The sequence below is a fragment of the Oncorhynchus keta genome, chromosome 3 (genome assembly GCF_023373465.1).
Source record: "Oncorhynchus keta strain PuntledgeMale-10-30-2019 chromosome 3, Oket_V2, whole genome shotgun sequence".
In the NCBI taxonomy this organism is placed as follows: domain Eukaryota; kingdom Metazoa; phylum Chordata; class Actinopteri; order Salmoniformes; family Salmonidae; genus Oncorhynchus; species Oncorhynchus keta.
Window position 1 is genome coordinate 7,723,627 of NC_068423.1, and position 15,613 is coordinate 7,739,239.

At 43.4% G+C, this 15,613-nt stretch overlaps 1 protein-coding gene across 1 annotated transcript; it reads left to right on the forward strand.

The window, feature by feature from the left end:
* Positions 1-9,669: 9,669 nt before the first annotated feature.
* LOC118369033 (phenylethanolamine N-methyltransferase) lies at positions 9,670-14,048 on the forward strand. The gene is made up of 3 exons (XM_035753540.2): positions 9,670-10,229; positions 12,046-12,256; positions 12,668-14,048. Exons 1-3 carry the CDS (start codon positions 10,028-10,030, stop codon positions 13,107-13,109), a joined length of 855 nt encoding a protein of 284 aa, XP_035609433.1. The 5' UTR covers positions 9,670-10,027; the 3' UTR covers positions 13,110-14,048.
* Positions 14,049-15,613: the final 1,565 nt, after the last annotated feature.

Sequence of the window (15,613 nt, forward strand, 5' to 3'; positions counted from 1 at the left end):
TCCTAACCAAATTGACCATGGGCATTACATTTGGGTTGCATTCAGCTGTGCTCCGAATTGACGATTACTTGGGTGCTGCCACTGCCAGCTGTGGGCATGTGAGAAGGATTGAAATAAACCCAACCCAAGGAAAACTGTTACGGTGTCACGTCCTGACCTTAGATCCTTTTTTATGTCTCTATTTTAGTTTGGTCAGGGCGTGATTTGGGATGGGCATTCTATGTTTTGTTCTGTATGTTATATTTCTATGTGTTTGGCCTGGTATGGTTCCCAATCAGAGGCAGCTGTCAATTGTTGTCTCTGATTGAGAACCATACTTACGTAGCCTGTTTTCCCACTTTTGTTTGTGGGTGGTTATTTTCTATTAAGTGTGTGTTGCACCTGACGGAGCTGTTTCGGTTGTTCTCGTTTGTTACTTTGTATTTAGTGTTCAGTAAAGTTTATTAAAATGATTAACGCTTACCACGCTGCACCTTGGTCCTCATCTTCTTCTCCCGACAACAGCCGTTACTTACGGTGCCCTTCCTTACGTGACAGACTGACTTTATGACCAAAATAATACTATTTACATTTTGTAGTCCATTTTTGACATTAGAATAAATGTTTCTGACTCATATCGATGCGACATAGGTCATTTGTAAACAAGAAGTTGCTTTTTAGGGGCAGTTGCTCAACATGGTGTAAGTCTTGGCAAAATGGGTAGAATTGCAGGAAAATAATTTTAAAACTGCAAAAATATCTCTCCACCCCCATGACAAAATGGGTAGAATTGTAAAATGCTTGCTTTAAAACAAACATTTTCTGTACATCCATAGCTAAATGTGGGGAATTGCAGGAAATGAAGGGGGGCCACCAAAAGGTTTAGCCCCCCTTAGGTGGGGGGGCCCCCAACCAAATCTCACTTAGGGCCGGCCCTGAATTGGTGGCTGTGTAAATATGGATTCAAAAGCAAAATGTATAATACAGCTCTCATTAAAACCTTACCTCTCCCATTCAAATAGTATTGTGATCCTACACTATTCTAATATCATCTATCATGTTCCGAACTCCACCCGACATGCCCTGATTGGACGCTGGCTGTGGCACGTTTGGACGTGTTCATTGGGACACTCAGTGGTGTGATTGATAGAAGCTTATCCCAGCACAGATTCTGGGTCAGACACTAAGGATGAGAGAGGTGTTAGAACTACTTTGCTGAGACTGGTTTAAAATGACCAATTCAACTACCATTCTATAAACGGTATGCTGCGGGTGTCCTAGAATGGACACAGTACAGGAGCTAGATCAGGGATGGGCAGTTCTGAAGGGGGTGGGGGCCACAAAAACTCATGAGGAGCCACTATGGTTTGTGGGTCTGCATCCATACCCACACATGCAGTCAGACCAGGCCCTAGCCTTTTGGGGGCCCTAAGCAAAATTTTGTTGGGGCCCACCCCACCTTGCGAGCCAAACATTTTAGCGGCTCTCCTCTTGAGAGCGAAGAGAAAAAAAGCAAGTTTGCTGCAATTATACCAAATTTTCCATGGGGTGCAAAATATAACTAATTTCATGCAATTCTACTAATTTTGCCATCCCTGAGCTAAAGGAACTAACCAGGGTCATATTCATTAGTGCACAACGTAGCGAAACATAGAAGAAGAAAAAAATATATGCAAAATGAAAACAAGTGTTTCTTAAAGGGGCAATCTGCACTTGAAACAATAGCAAAGCGGGCACCCCACCACAGTTTTAGTGAAAGCCAAGGGATGGGGCTGGAGAAATGTAACCACTCTCAATTTCATTGACAGAGCTCTGGATGCAAGGACTGACCATCCATGATATCAACATTATAGTTTTAACCATGTTTTCAGGCTATACAGTGTTTGTTTACATTGTGAACTAACATTAGAGTAGATCAAGATTAGATTTTGGGTTGTGATGGGACACGACAGTTGGTCAGGTAGTCCTTCCTTCTTTCAAAATGTTTTCGTCCGTTTTGGTGCCTAATGAATACGACCCTGGATCTCTTCTTTGATATATAAAACAGATTTTGGAGAAAGCCTGCATTTATGCCTAATGGCTCTCAACTGTCGTGTACTTTGGGCTGGATTCAATCGTCTATCGGTGTTTTCCACTGTTCAGGCGGTGAAAACCTTCATATCAAACAGAAGTAAGTAAATGTGCTTGCGTGCTTGTGTACATGTGCATACGTGGATGTGTACTCCTTTCACTCTGCCCCTTGTCTACAGTATGTTTATGGCTAGTTTCATACCCGGATCTTTGTAAGCTTTATGTTTTGACAAGAGCCTCAATCTATACAAAAAAGAATGCACACACATTGACCTCTCTATGATCTGACCTCATACCATTGGAGCCCAGAGTAAAAGCCCTTTAAATTGGATCTCTGTGGCATCTGACTGAGGGGATTTTCTGAGTAACGGGGGAAAATGTGGAGACAGTACCATCATTGACTGTGGTGCAAATTGAATAAGCTGTGCACATTTTTGATGCCCTCGCACTCTTGTCTTTCATAGCGTTGCTAAATTCATGTCAATAGAGTCCCTGTGTGTGTGCGTGCGTGCGTGTGTGTGTGTTTGGCGTGTGTGTGAGACAAGATCTTAGACTGTCTCAGTGCCGATGAGATTGGAGAGGGAAGCAGGTGTTATTTATTGCTTTAAATGTATTTATTGCAAGCTTATTCAAATACTGTAACAGTAATTCATAAATTGCAACATTTACGAGCCTTTGAATTTTACTACCTAGCAACATACGTTTGTAATATGTCACATGCCTTCATATTAGCATTTTTTTAAAGCTCTAGAATGGCAGTGTACAAGCGTTCCACATTTACTGGCGTCATACAACAGAAAACTTCAACTGGAACACTCTTAGTAACTAGCGCACAAAAAAACTATTTGCAAACTACGCCACCAAATGTGAATGAACCCCGACCACTACAAGTGAGTGGAACAGCATAAAACACTTTCCCCCATTGGGACGATGCTATTCTACCCGCACACGCATGGTCCAATGAGGGCCCCATAACCGTTGAAGCAGCATGGACGAGTCCCTGTTTGGCTTGGTGTGGACTAGCCTGTGATGAGCTAGCCCGTGTTGGGCTGGTGTGGGCTTGGTGTGGGCTTGGTGTGGGCTAGCCTGTGATGAGCTAGCCCGTGTTGGGCTGGTGTGGGCTTGGTGTGGGCTAGCCTGTGATGAGCTAGCCCGTGTTGGGTTCGTGTGGGCTTGGTGTGGGCTAGCCTGTGATGAGCTAGCCTGTGTTGGGCTGGTGTGGGCTTGGTGTGGGCTTGGTGTGGGCTAGCCTGTGATGAGCTCGCCCGTGTTGGGCTGGTGTGGGCTTAGTGTGGGCTAGCCTGTGATGAGCTAGCCCGTGTTGGGTTCGTGTAGGCTTGGTGTGGGCTAGCCTGTGATGAGCTAGCCCGTGTTGGGCTGGTGTGGGCTTGGTGTGGGCTAGCCTGTGATGAGCTAGCCTGTGTTGGGCTGGTGTGGGCTTGGTGTGGGCTTGCCTGTGATGAGCTAGCCCGTGTTGGGCTGGTGTGGGCTTGGTATGGGCTAGCCTGTGATGAGCTAGCCCGTGTTGGGCTGGTGTGGGCTTGGTATGGGCTAGCCTGTGATGAGCTAGCCCATTTTGGGCTGGTGTGGGCTTCCATGAGATCACAGTAATGATAGTTTTAACCATATTTTGAGGCTGTATATGTTATGTTTACAATCCTCTTCTTTGTAAACAATGAATAAAACCTTATATTTTGGGTTATGATAAAGATAGACGGTTAAACTAAGCTCATGAGTTGAGTTACAGTATATCCTTCAAAATATAAATGGGCAAATATCAAGGATGATTGAACAGCTTCCCAAAACCCAGACCGTAGCTTTATTATGATGTAGTTATTTGATGAGACTGGGATTGTGTTACGAGGCTTTGGACCTTTAAAACCAATTATCTCAGAATCATATTTTTGCAGAACCTTGTCCTCCCCTGTCTCATAATGACTGACCAAGCTCTACCGTGTGTAGAATAAAAGGAAGCCTTTACCGTAGCATTGCTATCACCAAATACCAAATGCACCACATAATTTTATTGCCAAAGACACCGCCATATTTGACATAGATTACTTCAATGTAGATTTTTCACAATTGATATTTCAAAAAACAAAATTAGCAGAATAATGTCAATGAAGCTGCAATGGTAGATTGTAAAATAAATAATACTGCTTTTTTAACCTTTAAGAAAAATAATTTATTCATCTACTGTATTTTCCTTACAGTTCTTTATCCTAACCCTTTCGAAAGACTTACACACACACACACACACACACACACACACACACACACACACAGATAGCCTGGAGGTTAGAGTGTTTGGCTAGTAACCAAAAGTTTGCTGGATTGAATCCCCGAGCTGACAGGACACAACTCTGTGGTTTTGCCCCTGAGCAAGGCCGTTAACCCAGCCCAGGCGCAATTTAGATTTTGGCCACTAGATGGCAGTAGTGTATTTGCAAAGTTTTAGACTGATCCAATGAACCATTGCATATCTGTTCAAAATGTATCAAGACTGCCCAAATGTGCCTAATTGGTTTATTAATACATTTTCAAGTTCATAATTGTGCACTCTCCTCAAACAATAGCATGGCATTATTTCACTGTAATAGCTACTGTAAATTGGACAGTGCAGTTAGATTAACACAAATTTAAGCTTTCTGCCCATATCAAATATGTATTTTTTTTGTTACTTACAACCTCATGCTAATCACATTAGCCTGCGTTAGCTCAACCATGCCATATGGGTGGGGGGGGGGCACTGATCCCCTAGAGGTTAAAGTGACTATGCATAGATTATAAACAGAGAATAGCAGCAGAGTAAAAGAGGGGGGGGGGGCAATGCAAACAGTCTGGGTAGCCATTTGATTAGCTGTTCAGGAGTCCTATGGCTTGGGGGTAGAAGCTGTTGAGAAGCCCTTTGGACCTAGACTTGGTGCTCAGGTATCGCTTGCGGATGCAGTAGCAGAGAGAACAGTCTATGACTAGGGTGGCTGGAGTCTTTGACAATTTTTAGGGCCTTCCTCTGACACCACTTGGTATAGAGGTCCTGGATGGCAGGAAGCTTGGCCCCAGTGATGTACTGGGTCATACGCACTACCCTTTGTTGTGCCTTGTGGTCGGAGGCCAAGCAGTTGCCATAACAGGCAGTGATGCAACCAATCACCTTTGGGGTAATTTTGCGCCTAGCACTTAATTGCTCCTAACATGTAATTGCGCCCATAATGATTTGATAGAAAGGTGCAGTGCTCTATTCCTTCCAAGACCAGATAGACAGATAATCTGCAGAGATATAACAAGTGGTAGAAAAATTACTCAATATCATACTTGAGTGAAAGTAAAGATAACTTAAAAGAAAATGACTCAAGTAAAAAGGAAAGTCACCCAGTAAAATACTACTTGAGTAAAAGTCAAATAGTATTTGGTTTTAAATATATTTAAGTACCAAAAGTAAAAGTATAAATCATTTCAAATTCCTTATATAAGTAAACCAGACGGCACAATTTTCTTGTTATTTTTAGTTTACGGATAGCCAGCAGCACACTCCAACACTTAGACAATAATTTACCAACGAAGCATGTGTGTTGAGTGAGTCCGCCAGATCAGAGGCAGTAGGAATGATCAGGGATGTTGTAACGGTTATCTTCTGGTGAAAGAGAGGCGGACCAAAATGCAGCGTGGTTAGTTTTGTACATCTTTAATAAAGATGAAAATACAACAATCTACAAAACAAGAAACGTGAAAAAAACGAAACAGTCCTATCTGGTGGCACAAACACAAAGACAGGAACAATCACCCACAAAACCCAACACAAAACAGGCTACCTAAATATGGTTCCCAATCAGAGACAATGACTGCCTGCCTCTGATTGAGAACCATATCAGGCCAAACATAGAAATAGACAAACCAGACACACAACATAGAATGCCCACCCAGCTCACATAAAGTAAATTACAGATTCCCCCAAAAAGACAACTTAAGTTGCACTTTATAAAGTATTTTACTTAAATACTGTCCACCACTGGATATAGCTCCCCATGTACTCACCTAAGATTGTACTTTTTCTATAGCACTTATCACATGACAGTGTACAAAACCAAAACTACATAATTTTTTGTCATGTACAAATTTGCCAATGGTATACAAACTCTGCAAATGGTATAATTACTTGGTAGAACTGCAATACAGAACTCAGATACACAGCAAATCTACAGTGCTGTGGAGAAGTTTTTGCCCCTTTTTCAAATTTTCCCTGTTTTTGCATATTTTTGATACTGAATATTGTCAGATCTTCAACCAAAACCTAATATTAGACAAAGGGAACATGAGAGATGCTTTGCTGACTCAGGATCTTGACGACTTGCCTTAGTAGGAATCATGAATTCTGCTCTGTTTTAGAGAATTCTACAGGAGAATGTCAGGCCATACGTCTGTGAGCTGAAGCTGAAGCACAGCTGGGTCATGCAGCAAGAAAATGATCCAAAACAAACAATCAAGTCTACATAAAAAAGGTTCAAAAGCAACACATTTGAAGTTTTGGAATGGCCTTGTCAAAGTCCAGACCTCAATTTATTTTCATATATTTCTTTTTAACCTTTATTTAACTAGGCAAGTCCCAATTGAGATGTTATGGACAGACTTGAAACAAGCAGTTCATGATTGAAAACCCACACCTGTTGCTTATTAAAGCAGTTCTGCATGCAAGAGTGGGCCAAAATTCCTCCACAGCGATGTGAGATTCATCAACAACTACAGGAAGCATTATACCAGCTACCCTGGTATATGCACACATAGTGCTGTGTTGGTGTTTATTCTCCTATAATATCCTTAGATATTCTATATATGCGTATTTTTATGGGATTTGGGTTGCTATACCATTAGGTTTGAAGTGTTTTTTGAGGATAGGTCCCGCCCTACCATTCCCATTGTATCACTAGCAGCGATGCTAATGCTGGCTGTGGGGTAAGTAAATAAAGAAAACAAAGACATATTTTTGGTCATTGTCTCTCAGGATCAACAGATTAGTTACTTTTTGTCAGTAAAATTATGTATATTTCAAAATTAGATGTACAGTGGGGCAAAAAAGTATTTAGTCAGCCACCAATTGTGCATGTTCTCCCACTCAAAATATGAGAGAGGCCTGTAATTTTCATCATAGGTACACTTCAACTATGCCAGACAAAATTAGAAAAAAATCCATAAAATCACATTGTAGGATTTGTTATGATTTTTTTTGCAAATTATGGTGGAAAATAAGTATTTGGTCAATAACAAAAGTTTATCTCAATACTTTGTTATATACCCTTTGTTGGCAATGACAGAGATCAACCGTTTTCAAGGTTTTCACACACTGTTGCTGGTATTTTGGCCCATTCATTCATGCAGATCTCCTCTAGAGCAGTGATGTTTTGGGGCTGTTGCTGGGCAACACAGACTTTCAACTCCCTCCAAAGATGTTCTATGGGGTTGAGATCTGGAGACTGGCTAGGCCACTCCAAGACCTTGAAATGCTTCTTACGAAGCCACTCCTTCGTTGCCCGTGTGTTTTGGATCATTGTCATGCTGAAAGACCCAGCCACGTTTCATCTTCAATGCCCTTGTTGATGAAAGGAGGTTTTCACTCAAAATCTCACGATACATGGCCCCATTCATTCTTTCCTTTACACGGATCAGTCGTTCTGGTCCCTTTGCAGAAAAACAGCCCCAAAGCATGATGTTTCCACCCCCATGCTTCACAGTAGGTATGGTGTTCTTTGGATGCAACTCAGCATTCTTTGTCTTCCAAACACGACGAGTTGAGTTTTTACCAAAAAGTTATATTTTGGTTTCTTCTGACCATATGACATTCTCCCAATCTTCTTCTGGGTCATCCAAATGCTCTCTAGCAAACTTCAGTTGGGCCTAGACATGTACTGGCTTAAGCAGAGGGACACGTCTGGCACTGCAGGATTTGAGTCCCTGGCGGCGTAGTGTGTTACTGATGGTAGGCTTTGTTACTTTGGTCCCAGCTCTCTGCAGGTCATTCACTAGTTCCCCCTGTGTGGTTCTGTGATCATTTTGAACCCACGGGGTGAGATCTTGCGTGGAGCCCCAGATCGAGGGAGAATATCAGTGGTCTTGTATGTCTTCCATTTCCTAATAATTGCTCCCACAGTTGATTTCTTCAAACCAAGCTGCTTACCTATTGCAGATTCAGTCTTCCCAGCCTGGTGCAGGTCTACAATTTTGTTTCTAGTGTCCTTTAATAATAATAATAATAATATATGCCATTTAGCAGACGCTTTTATCCAAAGCGACTTACAGTCATGTGTGCATACATTCTACGTATGGGTGGTCCCGGGGATCGAACCCACTACCCTGGCGTTACAAGCGCCATGCTCTACCAACTGAGCTACAGAAGGACCACCTTTGACAGCTCTTTGGTCTTGGCCATAGTGGATTTTGGAGTGTGACTGTTTGAGGTTGTGGACAGGTGTCTTTTATACTGATAACAAGCTCAAACATGTGCCATTAATACAGGTAACGAGTGGAGGACAGAGGAGCCTCTCAAAGAAGAAGTTACAGGTCTGTGAGAGCCAGAAATCTTGCTTGTTTGTAGGTGACCAAATACTTATTTTCCACCATAATTTGCAAATAAATTCATAAAAAATCCTACCATGTGATTTTCTGGATAAAAAAAAATTGTCGGTAATAGTTGAAGTGAACCATAATGATGAAAATTACAGGCCTCTCATCTTTTTAAGTGGGAGAACTTGCACAATTGATGGCTGACTAAATACTTTTTTGCCCCACTGTACCTCCCCTTTATATGGCAGTCGTTTTTAATACATAAATATTAAATATTGAAAATGTACTTCAAAATTCTCAAAACTAAGTGATACTACAACAAATTATGGTAAATCAGCTTTTTAGTACTAATGTGGACTGTACTTTGAAAAAAGCTGCACATTATTTAAGGGAAACATTTATAACTTTGTTTTATGGAATATGCAAATTAATAACAGTCTTTTCAGGTATTTGTTTTTATTTCAGATTACATTAATTACATGAATATTTATGTTTTGATAAGAATTAAGATAATATTTTGCTATGATTGTTGCTTTTTCTAATAGTTTCTTATTACGGGACCACCCATACGTAGAATGTATGCACACATGACTGTAAGTCGCTTTGGATAAAAGCGTCTGCTAAATGGCATATATTATTATTATTATATTATTATTGGTGTCAAAATGACCCCCGTTGGTAATCCATGTATGTAAAATATGTTGGTAGGATGAGGGTTAAATGGACACAACATTTCTCTAGACATTTTTCATTTGAGTTGTAGAAGTCTTAAGTGACATTTCTTACCTCATCCATACAACAATCCTTGCCTTCCACTTCAATATCTCTCCAAACAGCCCAACTGTCCTCTCGGTCTCCCCCTGTACAGCAAAACAAAATGGCCATCTGACTGATAATTCACAGTGATTAAACCTCTATGGTTGTTTTTTGCCTGAGAGCTCTTTTTTACGATGGGGGAGATAAGAGAGTCTATAAGAGCAGGGATTGCTGGCCTTGAAGTGCTTGTGTGGGCAGCCATTAGTGGATTTCCTTGGGGAGAAAGCCCTCTGTGTGATGGTATCAGTACCCCATGCTAGGAGAAGTGGAATAGTGGATGGCCCAAAGGTATCAGGTGGTCACACCGTCCGAGAAAGAGGCAGAGGGGATCGCTATCTCGTCTGATAAGAAAGAAAGAGAGAGAGAGAGAGAGAGAGAGAGAGACTACCCCAAAGCATAGGAACACAGACAGACATAGACAAAGCACACGCACAGACTGACCACACACACACACACACAACACGACACACACAGGTATTAATACTGGGGGAGACAGAGACCGTTTTCCACCCACCTTCCCTGACCCACTGATAGAAAGGCAGAAAAGGGAGAACAGGAAAGGAGTGACACGAGTGGGAAAGAGGGGTTCTGATAGAGAGAAAAAGGCATGGACAGGGAGGCAAAAAATGAAAAAGAAGAGAACGACAGAGAGAGAGAGAAGGGGGTGGCGGCGATGGTAGCTTGTTACCAAGGCTTTGATCCAGCAGCCTATCTACAGTATAACTACATGCCACCGCGGGCGGACTTTGACCGGCAAGACAGCATCGTACCCTGGAAACTAGGATGTCTGCACAGAGCTTTTAACGAGGGTGAGTGAGAGTGTGTGTGTCTAACGGGATCAGTGTGCTGATAACAGCTTTTTATTTGAGTTTATTTCACCTTTATTTAACCAGGTGTCCAGGTTGAGAACAAGTTCTCATTTGCAAATGCGACCTGGCCAAGATAAAGCAAAGCAGTTCGACACATACAACAACACACAGAGTTACACACGGAGTAAAGAAACATACGGTCAATAATACAGTAGAAAAAGTTTATATACAGCGTGTGCAAATGAGGTAGGATAAGGGAGGTAAAGGCAATAAATAGGCCGTGGAGGCGAAGTAATTACAATCTAGCAATTAAACACTGGAATGGTAGATATGCAGAAGATGAACGTGCAAGTAGAGATAATGGGGTGCAAAAGAGCAAGATAAATAAATAAATACAGTATGGGGATGAGGTAGTTGGATGGGCTATTTACAGATGGGCTATGTACAGGTGAAGTGATCTGTGAGCTGCTCTGACAGCTGGTGCTTAAAGCTAGTGAGGGAGATATGAGTCTCCAGCTTCAGTGATTTTTGCAGTTCTTTCCAGTCATTGGCAGCAGAGAACTGGAAGGAAAGGCGGCCAAAGTAAGAATTGGCTTTGGGGGTGACCAGTGAGATATACCTGCTATACGTAGCGCGTGCTACGGGTGGGTGCTGCTATGGTGACCAGTGAGCTGAGATAAGGCGGGGCTTTGCCTAGCAGAGACTTGTAGATGACCTGGAGCCAATGGGTAAGCTTAGCTTACTCTACTGTCTGACTGCCCCATACTGGGCTCGAATCAGTGATCCTCTTCTTCACAAACACACTTGACCGCCCACTTGTCAACGTTCCAAAGGCTTGAGCCACAGAAAAATAATCTATCTCGATAGCTCGATCCGCGACATTTCAAGCTTGATGTGGTACGTTCTTAACTCCGTTACACTCACCCCTTCTTAACTCGCCACACAGTGAGCTACTCCAGCCGTTGAGTTGAGCCCAACTGCCAAGCCATGCCACGGTACCACTGTCTGTACCAGGGGTCAGTCAGCATGTTGCTAACAGCTTCCTACATGTTCCAACTGCCCCATACTGGGCTCAAACCAGTGAGCCTCTGCTTCACAAACACACGTGACCGCTCTCCTTGACAACGTTGCAACGGTTTGAGCTGTTGGAAAAAATATCTAATTCGATAGCTCCTCGACATTTTAAGCTTATACGTGCTTGTTTGTGTCATTGTGTTTGTGGAAGAAAACTGTTTTATTCCATTTGGTGCCGATACAATTTGAGGTGTTAAACTCAACTCGTGTGTGTGTGTGTGTGTGTGTGTGTGTGTGTGTGTGTGTGTGTGTGTGTGTGTGTGTGTGTGCGTGTGCTTGCGTTTGTGTGCATCAGTCTGTCTGTCTATGAGCGACTGTATGAATAAATTTTTTCAGGGTGGGTGTGATATTTGAAATATGTACAATATCTGTGTTTTTGTGTATGTGATTTGTAAATGGGAAGGGTGAGTATGTTTAATGTTGTATCACTTCTCTCTCTACTCCTCTGTCTGTCGACTCCTTCGGTCATCTCCCTCTCTCTCCCACCATTACTTCCCTGTCCTCTCCCTCTCTCTCCCACCCTTACTCTCTCTATTTTCTCCCCTACTCTCCTCTCCCTCTCTCTCCCACCCTCTTATCTCTACCCTCCTCTACCCCCCTTCCCTGCCTCTCCCTCCCTTTCTATCTCCCCCTCCTCTACCTTCCTTTCTCCCCCTCCTTCTCTCTACCCCCCCCCACCCCCCTTCCCCCATTCCTCAATCTCTTTTCCTCTTCCCCCTCACTTCCCCGCCCTCTCTGTCAGGTGACGTGGGAGGTGACGTGTTGGTGGACGTGGGTTCAGGGCCCACTCTATACCAGGTGTTGAGCGGCTGTGAGGTGTTCGACACTGTGTTTCTCACAGACTTCCTGGAGGTGAACAGGCAGGAGCTGAGGCGTTGGCTGCAGGGTGAGGGCTACAGCAGCCTGGACTGGACCCCCTACCTGCAGCATGTCTGCAAGCTGGAGGGCCGACGGTGGGTGCTGATGTTAGTGTTAGACCAGGGTCGTACTCATTAGTGCGTACCGTCGCAAAACGTTTTGCAACGGAAAACAAAGGCAAGCGTTTCATATTGGACAAGTTAAACAGGTTGAACAGGTTGTCCCTTCCTGTTTCAGTCACTTTTCTTCCATTTGGTGCCTAATGAATATGATTTGAGGAGTTAAACTCAACTCCTTGAGGGGCGCATCCACAGAGTCTGCTGCTTTTCACTCTTGCCTATAAACTCTCTAACAGATTTAGACCTGGGGAACCAGGTGCGGGGACTGACTTCCTAGCATATATTGATTAGTCAAGTAAGTGCTGGCTTTTGAGGACAGACATTAAATAATGTATGTTTATTGTTTTTAATTGTTTGTATTGTTTGTTGTTTTATTGTCCTGATCAGCCCTTCAGCGTGGACCGAGAAAGCCGCGCGCCTGCGTTCTGTTGTCTCCGACATTCTCCCCATCGACGTGCATCTCCCCCGCCCCCTGCACCCTGACTCCCAGCTCCCCACTGCCGGCGCCGACTGCCTGGTGTCCTGCTTCTGCCTGGAAAGCGTCAGTCCTGACCTGGCCTCCTTCACCCGGGCCCTGGGCCACATCAGGGGCCTTCTCCGGCCCGGGGGCCACCTGCTCCTCATCGGGGCCCTGGGTGAGAGCTACTACATGGGGGGGCCCGGTGTGCGCATCCCTGTGGTGCACCTGGATGAGGCCCAGGTTTGTGCCAGCGTGAGGGCCAGTGGGTACACGTTGGTGAGGCTGGAGGTGTACACGCTGCCCCAGGGCATGATGGTGGGGGTGGACGACGTGACGGGCGTGTTCTTTGTGAAGGCCAGGAAGCCATAGAGGAGAAGAATGAGGAAAGGAGAGGAGGAAAGGAGAGGAGGAGGAAGGTGGGTGAAGGTGGGAGGGGAGGGAGAGTAGTGGAAGTAGGAGGAGGAGGAGGATGTGCGAGGTTGGAAGAGACTAGGATGAGTAGAAGTCTAAAACAGATGAGGTCAGAAAGTAAACAATAGATGATGAGGAAGATACGGAGTTCAAAAAGAGAGGAAGAGGTAGAAGATGTTGGAATATTGAGCAGGCAAACTGTATTTAAAAAGAGGAGAAGGAGAGAGGGGAAAGATTGGAACAGAACAGTGAGGAAGTAAACAATAATATGAGATTAAAAACACATAAAGAAAATAGTATTTTTAATGCGAGAAGTGAAAGGGAGAAAGAGTAGGAGAGGATGATTGCTAACAATTTCCACAATAGAAATCCAAATAACATTTATGGCCCTTCACTGACATTTGACTTAAAGAATAAAAGGTCTACTTCTGCCCCCTACTGTTGAAATGAACTCACTGACGCGTCATGATCTTAGTCTTGATCCCACTGGTTGCATTTACATAGGCAGTCAAAGGCAATTACTTCATAGAGCCTGAATTTGACTAGCTTGGTGGAAGACCCAAGTATGTTTTCATACTTGAACTTCGACCCGAGAAGTCATGTAAATCTAACAGTGAAGTTATTTTCTATCAGGATTATGATTAGCGTTTTAGGGGTAGTCAGCGATTGGCCATGTTGTTAGCTTTTAAAGAAAATGTGTTAGTTTGTCACAGAAAAGACTAAATAGGCTTTTAGTCTCAATTGAGTTAGTTTAAAAAAAAAATGTACATCAAAGTTCCATGCTCTCAAAACCATTAACCAATCCTTTTGTATGTTTAAAATATATTTTTTATTGTTGTCTCTTATTGTGTTATGTGTTATTTTCTCTGGCTACTTTTGGCTTGTGGCTTCACTGACTTTGCCTGAAGTGAAATAAAAACATTGAACTGTTACCTGTTTCTGACTGTCCCATTTCATTCCAGTCTGTTCTCAACTACTACAAAGAACTTGTATATTCCACTTAATTTATACTCCAGAGCAGTGGTTCCAAAACTGTGGGTTCGGGGCCACACGTGGGTAGCAGCAGAGGTCCAGGTAGATACAGGGGATGAAATGTGTTGTGGATTGTAACAAAAAATGTGCTCAAAACACTCAAATCTACATTCAGTTGGATGTTTTGAATAAGAGGGTTCATTATTTGTATGATTTTTTTGGTCTTAGTTTGTGTTTTCAACGCTCAACTCTTTACGGTGGGTCACGACTACATAGAGACCTAAATTGGTTGAGTCACGAAGCAAAACAGTTTAGGAAACCCTGCACTAGAGAGCGCTATATGTTGGGTCATGGGTCACTGGTCACAAGTGACAAGGAAGTGAAAATGCACAGGTATGGAGAGCATAAGTAATTAAAGGAATACTACACAATAACATTGAATTTCCTTTACCTTCCGGGAACAACACTGACTGAAACATTTAGAAAGAGTTGTTGGGATCCCTTATTTTATTGGAGAACTACAGGTGTTTCTGTAGATTTGAAGAACTGCTGAATACTGTTGGCTGAGACGTTTCTGGATACAATACTGCCTCCTAGTAGTACTGCCTCTTATTGGAGCTGTCGCCGATTCCAAGACAGAGGTCATCTTTTGAACAACAGGTGGTCTAGCGGTCGGTCTGACATTGGTCGATAGCAGTCACCGCCGATGCCCACAGCACATCTATGTCTGTTTTGGCGTGCTCTCGAATCCCAGCCCCACCGCTCATCCGCTCTGTCCAGCTCCTCCTGCCTGTCTGTCTGTCCTGTCTGTCTGCTCAATCAAAAAGAGTGGTAATTTCCAGACAGACCCAGGTCCCTTGGTGCATCACACCACGGATCGCTTCACGTAGCCAGTCAGTACAGTGCCTTTGAGCCGGTGCTTGGTGGAGTCATAGACCCCCCGTCTAGAGCTCTTGGAGGAGAGCTTGGCACAGATCTCACTGTGTTTCTCCAGGCGACTAGGATCAAAGCGCCGGCCGCAGTGCTCACACTGCTTCAGCTTGGAGTTGGCTGCACTCATCCCAAGTCTAAGTTTTGTGTCCACCTGAATGAAGGAATTCATTTGTTTATATATGTGGCAAATTGAAAACAGGCTACATTGAGTTGTTTCAGCCATTGTGAATACAACACTACTCACATGAAAATTCTCAAGGACAAAAAACACAAAGCCAAAAGGCATTTCCGTTGTGGTACTCCTCGTTATCAGATGGACACATGATTGCACAGCTCATGCCAGATGGTATATTGGGCACTCTAAAGGTACTATGCATACAATTAAATTGGAAACATACATACAATATACAGTATGTAATACAAATAAGCCTAAAACATGATCACAACACTGAACTAGATCAGCAGTGCACTAATTTACCTCTCTGTCCTTCATTGTCTCATCCTCCTCTTTCACACTCTTCTCGACTTGGACCCTGTCCTTGCTCACGTTTCTTCTG